This window comes from Cryptomeria japonica, chromosome 7 (assembly GCF_030272615.1).
Source record: "Cryptomeria japonica chromosome 7, Sugi_1.0, whole genome shotgun sequence".
Classification (NCBI taxonomy): Eukaryota; Viridiplantae; Streptophyta; class Pinopsida; order Cupressales; family Cupressaceae; genus Cryptomeria; species Cryptomeria japonica.
In genome coordinates this window covers 853,617,393-853,631,207 of record NC_081411.1, presented here as the reverse complement: position 1 = coordinate 853,631,207, position 13,815 = coordinate 853,617,393, and the positions used below count along the sequence as shown (strand labels likewise).

Sequence of the window (13,815 nt, the reverse complement as noted above, 5' to 3'; positions counted from 1 at the left end):
TCTATAATAAAGGAATTAAAACTCACTTTAGTCTCCTTATTAGAACCACCAAAAACAAAAAAATCCTAGCCTAAAGTTAACCTTAGATTTTGGTTATCCATTAAAGATTGGGAGACCTTTCAAACTATTATTGATGTCATCCATCCCCATATGGTTCACAAATCTAGGCATGAACCTAAAAGCTATGGTGGAAAGAGTCCTAAAAAAAGTATCATGAAATATCCATGGGGGCTTCACTGGCTAGGCAATATTATGTCACGTGCATTCATATTGGGGGGTTTAATATCTTGAAAATGAGGGTACAATATATTGCCTATCGATGAAAATAGGGGTTTTTAAATTTTGTTTATGAAAAAATACAATATTTGGTGAAAATAGGGGGCTTTTAATTCGAGCCGTGTATTGGGCTCAAGTGGTGACAAAAAAGGAGTTTAGGGCAATATTTTTTGAAAATAGGGGGATTCTTTAGTATTCCATGAATGCATGTGCTATAACTCAGGCTCACTAAGTTAAGCCCCCGTGGAAATATCATTTCATAATTACAAGCCCCACAAAAGGCATTCATGATTTACACTTCATCTTCCAACAAGGGACCAATTAAACCATTGTTTACACCTCTAGTATCTTGGCACTTGGAATTGATAGTTATAAACCTTTTGGGTATCCATTCTTGAGCCAAAATTGGCTTAGTTTGTGTTGTGTGTTATTTACTAAGGTCCACTTGGTTCTCATATATCTTACATAGGATTCCTCAACCCTCGCTAACGTTCTTTTGACAATTAGAGTCTCACAAGCATCTTTTTTAATTTTACACTAAAGTTCAAGAAGCTTTGAGTTGAATGCATGAATTCTAATATTCTTTATTCTAAGTCTTTCACATGAGACATGGCATTGTTGGGCAATTGGCCTAGCCTCCCATTTAAATTTACCCACATCTAGCATGCTTTTAGGGTTGAAATTCTCTTTAGTATTTGGAAATATAGAAATTCATCTCTCTTTTTTTGAGTATTGTTGGGATTTAAAAACATTTATTTTATAATTTTTTGGACTCCAACCAAAGTTTCTATGGTTGGGGTAATTAGGGAAGAGTGTTGGACTATGTTCTTAAGATTTAGTGTATTATTGGAACTTTTAGAAAGAGAAAATATTTATGATGATACCTATTAGTTAATAGATTTGTCTTTACAAGATAATAAATAAATTGACTCAGTGTTATTCAGATATGAAGACAAAAAAGCTAACAAATAGTTGGGTAAACTATCAATTAATTTCCCTCCAATTTTTGGAAAGGTACAACTCCCTTTATATGATATGATATGATTTAAATTTGGGGTTATGCTTTTAACCAAAAAATAGAAAAGGCAAAGAAACACCTATGCATAGCCATATAACACAAATATGCTAGGAATTTTAAGCACGAAGAGAACGAAGAAGACAACACACAAATCATCTACTTTGAACTCACACGCGATAACCAAGAGAATAAATAGTTATTCCCTTTAAGCAATATGGACAAATCAAGAGTCACGGATCAAGTAATGAACATATTTTGAATATTTAAGCAATATTTAAGCAATGCATTGAAATCTTTGAACCATGTTCAACCTTTGTCCTAAGGATATCAGGGATCAGTATATCAATTATACCTCCTGCATTCTGAATCTCTGCCAAGCACATTGAATTTCAAATGTCCTACATGTTGCCGCAAAGCAACTGATGATTTTTCAGTCCGCATGGTTTGTCGCACTTAGCAATTGAAATGTAATATGGTGCTATTGCATTGACATTTCCTCTTTCTTCAATGGATTCCACAACAAGAAGCTTCAGGTATGCATTAACACTGCAATAATGATGTGCTATGAAGGTTTAGGCGTCGGTTTTGCTGTTTTCCTTTGCAAGGTACTATCAAAATTGTCAAATCCTCAATTACTTCGGTGGGTACCATATGACCAACTGTAGGCGAAGGATGGAAAATTTAACCCCTACCAAGTGCTTTGATCGGACAATGCGCATGAAGCTCGACCTAGAACTTGTTTTTATTCCGGGCACCCAAAAATTCAAATATTGTCATTGTCTACAATTTGTCCTCTGTAAAATTAAAATTCTAAAATATCCCAAATGGCAAGGATTTTTAGCTTGAGAATTGACCACATTGTGTGCAAGGCATCTATGATGCTTCTGTAAAATGATTCTTCACCACCTTTTATAAATTTTTCAATTTTAATTGTTTTTGTGAATTAGAGCTGAACTGTGAAATTGTATTCATACCGACTTAGTTTGATGTCACATGGTATTTGAAGTGTATTGAAAATTTTGAAATTGGTCAAGTTAAAAATGTGGGCAAAAGCTGGCTCTAATTGGGGACAAGGACAGAGGACTAAAAGGACATAGTGAGAATCAAGAGCCTCTGGCAAGGACCAGTGTTTTGACCATTGGGCTATAGAGTCGGAGAGCAAAGTGGGGGCATGATTACATAGCCTGACAAGAGCAAAAATGAGCAAAGCCAAAAATGGGACAAAAGCAGAAAAGGAACTAGACTAATAACAAACCAAAATTTCCTAATTATGTACATGGTAGGAAAACCCTGCCTTCTAAGATGCCTAAGGATGCTCATGCAAAGCCGTTGACAGATTGGGAGAAATAGGATCCATTGCAGAAAAGAGATGCATACCCATGAAGCACCTGTAGACTTAAAGTTTGCATGCAAACCCAAATGAGACTTGTTGTGTATAGGAAAACTATGTGTAAAACCTTATGCCTAAAAAACTACCTTTCATCATATCTCTATGACTTCTTGAATGTATCCCTGCATATTACCAGCCATACCTCCATATGTTCGTTAAACAAATTAGAATCTAAAATGAGTTCCTCATCAATTGCAACAAAGAACAAATCATTTGGGATCAACTATATCCAATGCCAATATTGGTTTAAATGAACTCTGCATAAAGAAAATTCAGAATTTGTTACAATCACCATCAGATCTACCAAGCACAAAATTATTACCCACTGATATAGCTCCATTATCTTCTGCAATAACTAAATTAACCATTTTATCACTAGTCAATGATAGCTCTATACTTTCATCAGCTGAAGGATTTTCGTCCACAACTTGAAAAGAGACAATACCGCTTTCATCCCACATTAAGAGGCATCATTATAGGTTTGTAAACTCCCAATTGAAAAAAAAGCAGCATAAGGACAATTCATATCATTTGATTTGATATTCAATTGATTTTCCCTCTTTTGATCATCAATTTTTTATCTCAGATTTTTCGTCACAGTCTACATTTTCAAAGTCATTTTTAAAAGTAAAATCATTTTGTTCATAAGAAGGGGAAAGGTATAAGTTCATACATCAAATAATTCAAAGAGAGGGTTATCTCTGACCTTAAAGGTTTCATAAGAATTAGTCGGTACATACAATGCATTGAATTTGCTTACCCCATTTGTGTGCTCTTCATTTCCAGACTTTCCTAGTTGTTCTTCAATTTTTGTTACTACTGCATACATTCTTCATTGGTTGCATGTGAGGAATATAGTCTTCTTCATCACTTGAACTATCATATCCACAGTATCTATTCCAAATGTGAAGTCGTGATCTGTGGACAAACGAAAAGGCTATGTAAAATCATGACTATGCCTAGTGCTACTACCCAGACAACCCATCAAAGCAAGTTCAACTGTATTGTGGAAACAGTTATTTATATATGTCTAAATGCAAAATAATGGATTTTCATTATCAAATGATGGAGACATGGTATGTAAACTGAAGAAAGCTCTTTATGGATTAAAACAAGCCCCTAGAGCCTAGTATGCTAGATTGGATAAGTAAGAAATCATCTTCATAATTAAAATTATAAATTTCAGCTATATGAGGCCTGACTTCCTTTTCGCTTGCTCTATGACCTTGAAAATTCTCTTGACCAAAAACTGTAAGATTAGAACATTCAGTTGTGGAAGGTAGAGACCTATTTTTTTTATTGTTTAGAATAACCATTCCTAGATTCTTCTTTTAAGTTTTTTGTAATCTAATTTTGGTCACACCAACCTGAAAATAACAAACCATCTTCTATTTTTAAGGCTTCTTGCTTTTCAACTTCAAGATCACATACCTTATTTCGCTTCAAATGGAATTGGATATTTTTGGATATAGTGGAACAACAAAAATGGATAGCAGGTTTGATTGATTGGGTTGATTAATATGTGGAATCTGCTTCAGGGATTGATTGAACCGATCTATGAAATCTCTCATATGTTCATCTTCTTCCTTTTGAATTCTGAAAAATAGACATAGAAGGGCACCCACATCAATTGTCGACTAAATCTTGCAAGAAACTTATCTCTCAATATGCTCCAATTGGTGATGCATCCATCCTCCAAATGTTGGAACCAAACTATAGTGGTTGTAGTGAGGGATTCGACAAATAAATAGACAAATACATCTTCTTCAGAAACCCCAAGAATCCCACAAACAACAATGAATACTCTGACGTGATTGTTTGGATCTTGTGTGTTTTCTCCAACAAACTTTGGAATGTATTTTTTCGATCTTGTATGCAAAGTTGTGTATCGCAGTAAAGCCAAAGGTCCAAAATGAGTTCCCCATGGCTATGTTGCAATTAAGGCCATGCTAGTTAAATTTGAATTCTTAGAACCAAAAATATTTTTTTGTGCCAACCTCCATCCTAAAGGAGGTACCTTTATATTTCTAAGTGAATAAAGAACCAAAACTTTATTTCTCGTTTTTCTAAGTGAATAAAGCACCAAAACTTTGTTTCCCCATGAGAACTGCCAAAAAATTGTTGGTTAACAGATTTATTTTTTCAAGATAATAAATAAATTGACTCAATTTTACTCAAATACGAAGATAAACATGCTAACAAACAATTGGATAAACTATTAATTAGTTTCCCTCTTAATTTTGAAATGTACAACTCTTTTTACAAGATATTATTTAAATTTGGGGTTATGCTTTTAACTAAAAAGCAGAATAGGCAAACTGACACCCGTGCATAGCCATACCACAAATGCGCTTCGAATTTTTGGTGTGAAGAGAATGACAAACAACACACAAATTATCTACTTAGAACTCACAAGTGATAACCAAGAGAATAAAACAATGATTCCCTTAAAGTAAGATGGACAAATCAAGACTTACAGGTCAAGTAACGAACATATTCACAATCTGATTATATAAGAGAAAAATTATCAAAAAGTAATTGCAAAGATACACAGGAAAATGACAATCTAAAGGAAATAGAAATGGACACAAAGATTCAAAGACATCTCCTTTATTTCTTTGATGAAAACAAAGCTCATAGACTCAACCTCCATGTATAAAAGATTATGTTTCAAAGGAAATCATATTGTTGTTCCCCTTTCCTAAACTGAAAAAATGCCTTCTTTCTGAACGATTCTCACTCTCACATCCCATTGTGATGAGGATAAAAAATCAAGACTCTTCTTTTATCCTTTCATTACATATTTAAATACTTTTTCCCCAATAAGCCTTATCAGTTCCAACTTCCATAACTACTTCCTTTTCTTTTCTTTCATTTTTAAAAGTTTATATTACCACAACTTGAGTGGAACTACCCCAATTCAACCAATCACCTTCAAAAATGGGTTGAAAAGAGAAGTATAATACATGGTCATTTTTTATAATTGCAATAGTTTGGTGCGTAGATTGGAGAGTTACCATATGACTCTATACTAATGGATTATACACATTGACATGACACTTTTATACCCTCTTTTATAGCTTGGGAAATGATTGCATTTTAGTTTTTGAATTTTAATTCGAGAATTTGGAGAGATATTGATTGGAAAAGAGACTATAGAGACAAATGAGTTTTTCTTGACAAATTGTGGACTTGGAGGTGAAAAAGGGATGATTCTTCCACTATTGGCACAATTTACTCAATTATTTGTGTTTTTTGAGATAATACATGTCAATGAGATTTGAAAAATGTGTTGAATAAATTGAGTGTATTATTAAATAAATGGGATAGATTTTTCCGCATTTGTATTGCATGTTTTCTTTAAGGAAACTTAAGGACATAAGAATTTTGTGCTTTTTACTTTATAATTTTGAGATTGTGAGAAAGATTTTGATGTTTTTGGGTATTTAATTTGATTCCAATCCTTTATAGAGTGTCATCCGTTGGTTATATTTCTTATGAATATTTTTGGGGTTGAGTTGGGTGAGGAAAACTTTAGAAGATCATGTAGGTGTTTGAATGCTTTTTTTTTGTGTAGAGAAAGTGATAATACTCTTGCTTGAAGGGAAATTTATAAATGTGATATCAATAGAACTTTAATTATTGTGATATTGTGGGATTATGATCCTCGTGACTATGCGAAAGTTTCCATTTTTATTGAAAGGGGTGAATGCTAGGAAATTAGAAACAATCTTTATATTAATATTGTAAGAAGAGCACAAGATTTCAAATCTTAAATTTTTTTAGCAGCATAATGACTTGTCCCTCAAATAAGAACTAGAATAGATAATCCAAGAGAGAATATATAGAAGAACATCCACAAATATAAAGACTAAGATACTATATGCTATGTAAACTCTTTTGGGTAAAAACCATACCATTTCAAACACCACTCATCACATTAACATTAAATCATCTTTTTAATATAATGAGAATTTTTAATTTTATCCATTCTCTACAAGATAAAATCACCATCTCTATGGCTATTAATAACATACCATTGATATAACATCTAGCAACAATAAATTTAACCATAAGTACATTACCATACTACTAAGTCATTGTATAAACAAAAGGAGATCAACACTCTTCAATCAAGAGGGAAATCTAGCATCATAAGTACGCATCCACCTAATACATAATATTGCTAACTATTCATTGTTGAACATAGTGTTGTCATTGATGTCAACGAAGATGTAAACAGATGTCAAAGGATGTGTGATGTCAAGGAAGCATGAGGAAAATGTCAAAGGGTGCATGGAGATTGTTAGACAAATCCAGTTGGACAAATACTATCATGATGTAATGCCAGTTGCAAAATGTTAATGTTTTCATTAGTGGAGTATGTACCATTGCTTGTAAGAATCCAAATATCCAATATTTCAAGAGGCTCTATGAGCAGTTTTTTGGTGTTCATCCTCAATAGATCCACCAACCTCAATCCAAGGCTAGGTGCCTACATATATTGATGCAATTGATGCACTTTAATACTTAGTGAACTCACCAAAACCTATTCGTAAGATTTTATGTTCCTGCAATTTCTTCATTTGTTTTAGAGACTCGCCCTTGATGGGAGGCAACATAAACTTTCAAAATCTGAGAAATCACCATGAAATAGGTAATTTTTCTTTGGTTTTGAGAGTGTTGATTCCATTATGCTATTTTTTTTTTCATTTATTCTCTTATTAGAAATAAACATTTTGTAAATAAAATAAAATTAAATGTTAACAACACAAAGTCCATTAATATTTTTTGCATATATATAGTGTAGAGCTATGAAGTTATATATGTTTGGAAATAATAAATCAAAATGAATTGAAATATTGATAGTACAAATTCACATTGATATATACTTATGTGTAACACAAAACCCAATGGATTTATATATTAATAACTCAAAGTCATATAAATATTCACTAATATGTGATACAAAAACCATTGATTTTTTAGCGACATAAAATTTAATCATAAATTATAAAAGAAAAAATCTATTTCATATCACATATCAATTTTTGAATACAAACACATATAATTTGACTCAAAAGAAAATTACTTTCAAACATTCAAAAGAAAATAAACCCCATACAATGAGAATGTATCCTTTTAAACTTTCTATCCCACACAAATAGTTATTTAACTACTTAATTAATTTTATTTCTTAAATTTTCCTATATGTATATATTTTTTAACCTTTTTCTTAAATCATGTGCAATTTTCTTTTACACTTTAAAAGATTTAAGAATTAATGTATTTCAAAAGTATAAAATACCACTTACATTTACCAACATTTGTTCATTTTATATTACATATGATTATAATATAATATTTAAGTACTTTTAATACAATATAATTAAACAACCTAGAGATTACCTTGAAACGTCAATAGTAGGTTTAAGATAACTTTGAAGAAAAGCTCATGATTAGGAATAAAATACAAAAAATTTATAAAATGAAAGAATGAGAAACTTGCAAACAAGCACTTTTAAGTGTCAAGAAAATTTATCTACCATGGATTAGCGATAACCCTTGCAAATTAAGTGGCTAAATCATGCTTTCCTTTACCAACTGTCACCAAATAAACACTGTAGCCTAACTACTAAGCAAAACAAAATCCATAAATTACAGAATTAAGCCATTGAAATGAGGAGAGTGGGAACCGCAACAAATCATTAATATTATTGTCCTTTGCCACAAGTTTGCATAAATACCAAAACGGGTTAGCAGAAAAAAGTATAATATATCATCACCTTCCCTTCCCTTGAGTACCAAATAAGTAAAGAAAGCATGGTTATCTTTAAGGAATTTTTCTTAACTCTCATGGGCATCCCCGCCATTTTTAGCCTATATAAGCACACAGAAGTTGAAAGCGAAATTAATGGCGGCCATGGGTGTGGGAGAAATTGCAAGAAGGTGGAGATTGTTGCAGGGGAGCAACAACTGGGCAGGGCTGTTAGATCCTCTTGATTTGGACCTGCGCAAGAACATACTCCTCTACGGAGACCATGCGCAGGCGACATACGATACATTCAACAGTGAACGCAGATCAAAATACGCGGGCAGCAGCAGATATGGCAAGCGGGATTTCTTCAACAGAGTGGGCTTAACAAACAATGGATATCAAATCTCCAGATTTTTATACGCCACGTCAAAAATAACAGTCCCAGAGGCCTTTCTGATAAGGTCGTTGTCTCGGGAAGCATGGAGCTCTGAGTCGAATTGGATGGGCTACGTGGCCGTCACTTCACAGGGCGGTCCCATGTCGAAATACGGTCGTCGAGATATCACCATTTCATGGAGGGGAAGTGTGCAGACATTGGAGTGGATTGAGGATTTTAACCCCCAGCAGGTTCCGATTTCGAGTCTCCTCCCGGTCGGAGGAAGTAGTTTTCTGGATGAGAGCGTTGATAAGGCTGTGAGAGGCGGAGGGGTGAAAGTTCACAGGGGCTGGTTTGAAATCTATACTTCGGATGATCCCAAGTCGCCATTCAATAAGAGCAGCGCCAGAGACCAGGTTTTTGCTGAATTGAAGCAGCTGCTTGAGGTTTTTAAATATGAGAGGCATGAATTGAGCATAACTCTTACTGGGCATAGCCTGGGGGCTGCTCTGGCGACGCTCTGTGGATTCGATATTGTTATAAATGGGTTGAATCGATTGAATGATGGAGGATCGCCCATTCCTGTGACTGTCATTGCCTTCGCCAGCCCAAAGGTGGGGAATTCTGAATTCAAGCAGAGCGTGGTGAAATTGCTTCCAGAGCTTAAAATACTGAGAGTTAAGAATTCCCCTGATTTGGTACCGCTTTATCCCGTGGTTGGGTATGAGGATGTGGGTGTGGAGATTAAAACCAATACGGGCGATTCGCCCTTCCTTAAGGATTCTGGCAATGCCAGTAACTGGCATAACCTGGACGCGTATTTGCATGCTGCGGCGGGGATGCAGGGGAAGGGGGACTTTAAGCTGGTGGTGGATCGAGATGTTGCTTTGGTGAACAAGCATCTGGATTGGTTGAAGGAGGAAGAGTTAGTTCCTGGGTCATGGTGGATTGAGAAGAATAAGGGGATGGTGCAGAGCCTCGACCGCCATTGGCGCATGGAATCACTTGCAGACCAAGATATTCCCCGCCCTGAAGATGCTCTCGACTAATGCATCAAATAGTTTTTATTTTCTTATTTATGTTAATAGATATTTTTATTTATTTATTCTTAGAGGAGAAGTCACAAATTCAAACTTCAAGGGTGGTTCCCTATTGTCATAAACCTCTTAGTCCCATATACACATTGTCTCACATTTAAACTCTATAAGAATATTTCTTCTTTTTATTTTTCCCAAGTTTTTACATGTAGCTGGTACTATTAGTGTGATCGACTCTTTGTAACAGTAGTTTCTCAATTATATCAATGTTTATTTTTCTAATCTAAACCATGTTAAGGGGGATACATTGTCTCTTACTTTCTCTCCTATGGGGGGAATCTTGATTGTACTTATGTGACCGATTCAGTCGTGGGGGACATCTTGAGTCCTTCATGCTTGTTACATGTACTTTTTTTTCCATTTCTTTTCTCTTTTGGAGAAAGGTTTCTCCCACTAGGTTTTTCTCCTTTTCTACATTTACGAGAGATGCATTGATTTGTACATGAGTACTTAATTAGGCCTTTGTTGTCAGAACTCATTCATGCATGCATTTTGCATTCATATTAGCTCTTTAACTTATCCCAAGTTAATCTTAAGGGGCGTGTTGGAGTGATTAGGACACATTTATCTAATTATTTATTAGTTAGGTCATTTATTATTTTTTTACTTAAGCTAAACTTAGGTGCTTTTTGTTATAGATAGAGTTTGCTTTTCAAGTTGTAGTTGATCTTAATTTAGCTCCTACTTTACATTTCCTTAATTTTCCAAATTTTAGCATTAGGGTTTTGCACCCATGGTTTCATTCATCCTTTATAAGGGTTCACTCATTTATTGTAATTGTGTCTCCAATATTGTTTGTGCAATAATACAAAATTCAGATGGTTGTTATAGAGCATATTATCTTTGCTTGGTTTTTTGCTTGTAGATGATTATTGGCTCACGTGGTTGCATCATCAACTTCTACAATGTATGCTTTGGTCATTTCTTTTGTATATTGAATCTATGCCATTTTTTTGAGAAAATTCTTCTCTTTCCTAGGGATTATCTATGAGAAAGCTAATAATGTTTTTATAAGTTCCCTACTTTCCCTTATTGTTTCCAACCACTAAATGGAGTATTTTGAAGATGTTTCCCTCCACTAATTTCCCCTCAAATCCAAATGGTGTAAATACCATGCGGACAATACCAACATCTACTAGCCACATTTCCTAGAGAACTTAGAAAGGTTCCATGCCAACCTTGATTGTATTACCAAATATGTAAATCTTTCACCAAAGAGTTGGAATCTTGAATGACCAAATTTCTTTCCTTGATGTCCTTACTCATTAAAAAAATTGATAGTTTCCTTTGGTTGTCACATCTTTAGAAAATCCACCCACATAGACCTATATCTCCATTCTCCTTCCCACCACCATCTTTTCCAAAAAAATTAAAATCCTAAAATTTTGGGCTACCAAGGAACTCTACATATGTGATGATGATTACCTAAGCCCAAAACTCTTCCACCTAACAGAGGTTTTAAGATCTTAATGGTTACAAGAACAACCACATTGAGAGTATTTAACCAAGCCATGTTGCACTCCAAACCCAAATTTATTATTTCTAACCTTTCCTCTTTTCCATGTGTCACTTTCCCATATATTTGAGGTCTTTCCTAGAAAATATCCATTATTTTGGTTAAAAAAGGTATTACATGCACATGTAATCTTATTTCACCCCTTTGTAATTATATCACTTCTCTCAAAAATATCATTGATCCTTTATTAGCTTAGGAGTTTATAAAAAAATTGTTATTATGCCATCCCTTATACTGGAGAGATAGGTCCGCCTTAAAACTAGACTCAAGGAACATAGCGCCAACATCATAATGACCATGTCACTAAGTCGATTTTGACCAAAGTTTTTTTTTTCTTTCTCAAAACACTATATTTTCTTAAAACATTCTTATATCCTCTCTAGATAAGCAACTATTCAAAAGAAAACTCTTAGAAGCCAATGAAATTAATAACCCCCCAATCTAAATCATGACAATAGTAGCAATCTGATTACCTCTTGGAAACCTCATCTTACACATCTTAAAAAAAAGCATCCCCCACACTTTTTTGGTTTTCCACTCCTCCTCTTTGATTTCTCCTTCCTTTGTAAACTCTTTTTATCATTTTATCCATGTTTGTTTCATATTTTAGTTCATTTTTCTCCCTTTTCCCAACTTTCACTATTGTATGTTTTTATTTCTCACCATCATTCTCCTTTCTCCCCTCTTGTTGTGTTCTAGTCTTGTTTTCCTACATCTCATCCAAACTTTCTTTGTTTCTATTCCTATGTCGTTACCTATATTAATTTATTGATATAGATACTCATTTACTTATACTCATGGGGGCTTCACTTAATGAACTTGGGTTATAGCACATGCATTCATGGCATACTAAAGAATCTCCCTATTTTCAAAAAATATTGCCCTAAATTCCTTTTTTGTCACCCCCTCCCAATACACTGGTTGAATTAAAAGCCCCCCTATTTTTACCAAATATTGCTTTTTTTCATAGCCCGAATTAAAAACCCCCCTATTTTTACCAAATATTGCTTTTTTTCATAGCCCGAATTAAAAACCCCCCTATTTTCATTGATAGGCAATATATTGTACCCTCATTTTTGGGATATTAAACTCCCCAATATGAATACACGTGATGTAATATTACCTAACTAGTGAAGCCCTCATGGTTATACTTACTTTTATATATATATATATATATATATAAAATTTTGTAGTACCATTTTTCCTTTGTTTATTATGTTATTTTGATTTTTTAGTGCTAACAATTTTTAGTGTGCATATAAATATAAATAACCATTTAATATTCTATGTTATCTTTTTCATATACTTTATGTTTTTTAAAGTAATTTTCATTGTAATTTACATTCTATCTTTTTTATTTCGCCGATAGGCGATCTACAATGGGATATATGGATCTATGTTGTCCGTAAACAAAAACTCATCTTAAAATAAATTTGATGGCCTCCGCCAAATTGCATGATAATAAAATGTAGAATTGGCTTAAATGCAATTTAACGGACTATCAAAAATACCCAATGCATGTGCAGGTATTTAAAACTTTTTGTAACGCTGAAGGAGATTAAGGGCAATATAACGTTTCCATATTTTTTGTTCTTTCCGACAGTTTCTATTCAACTATTTTCTCAACCTGGCCATTCAGAGTAACTATGCATCAGAGTTTTCTTTGTTGAAGGTTCCGGATTGAAGAATATCACAGAATCTCAAACACCATTTTGGTACATATTGCTTTTCATTTTCTGTATAATATGGCACAAAAGCATCTATTTTGATGAGATCCAAGTGAGTCTATGTTATCTTTCTGTACAGTAAATGGGAATAGAGTATAGTTTGATAGAACAAATATGTAGATTAAGATATTTATAGAAGACTATTCCTGCAAATTTTTTTGTTAGTGATCTTTTCAATAGATTATTGCCATCATTTGCTTTCCTTTCTTTGCAATCTGATGGGCTGCAAAAATTTAAAGTATGATTGGGCAAAAATTTAAGTATGATTGGATTGATGTGCAGGCAAAAGAAAAATGGAAAGGGAGGAGGAGCGTGCAAATGGAGCTGAAATAGGCACGAGCAGCTCTAAAGAAAGTTGTGAGCTTTTAATGATTTTAGCTTTGTTTTTCTATGAATCTCAAATGTCCTTTGATTTCGTACACCATACCGGTTTTTTTTTTTTTACTTGGTTCTTTTATTTACTATTATGTCATTTCTGCCACTTTTAAGAACTCCATAAATCCACTTTTTACTTTTTATTGTCATTTTAAAATGTTTCTTTGTATGTTTTGGCAAGTATAAGATTCAGAGTGGCACCCATGATTCATATGAGATTGTATGGCAGTAAGGTGTATTTACAAGACAAGAAACTAAGAAGTCAAGACCCTTCTCTTTCAG

At 33.7% G+C, this 13,815-nt stretch overlaps 1 protein-coding gene across 1 annotated transcript; it reads left to right on the top strand.

Annotated features, from left to right (window-relative positions):
• Positions 1–8,525: 8,525 nt before the first annotated feature.
• Positions 8,526–10,060, top strand: LOC131028910 (phospholipase A1-II 1-like). The gene has a single exon (XM_057959284.2). The coding sequence runs from the start codon at positions 8,599–8,601 to the stop codon at positions 9,865–9,867; it is 1,269 nt and encodes a 422-aa protein (XP_057815267.2). The 5' UTR covers positions 8,526–8,598; the 3' UTR covers positions 9,868–10,060.
• Positions 10,061–13,815: the final 3,755 nt, after the last annotated feature.

Coding starts and splice junctions, on each gene's coding strand:
- LOC131028910 (XM_057959284.2), top strand. CDS start 8,599: ATGGCGGCCATGGGTGTGGGAGAAATTGCAAGAAGGTGGAGATTGTTG.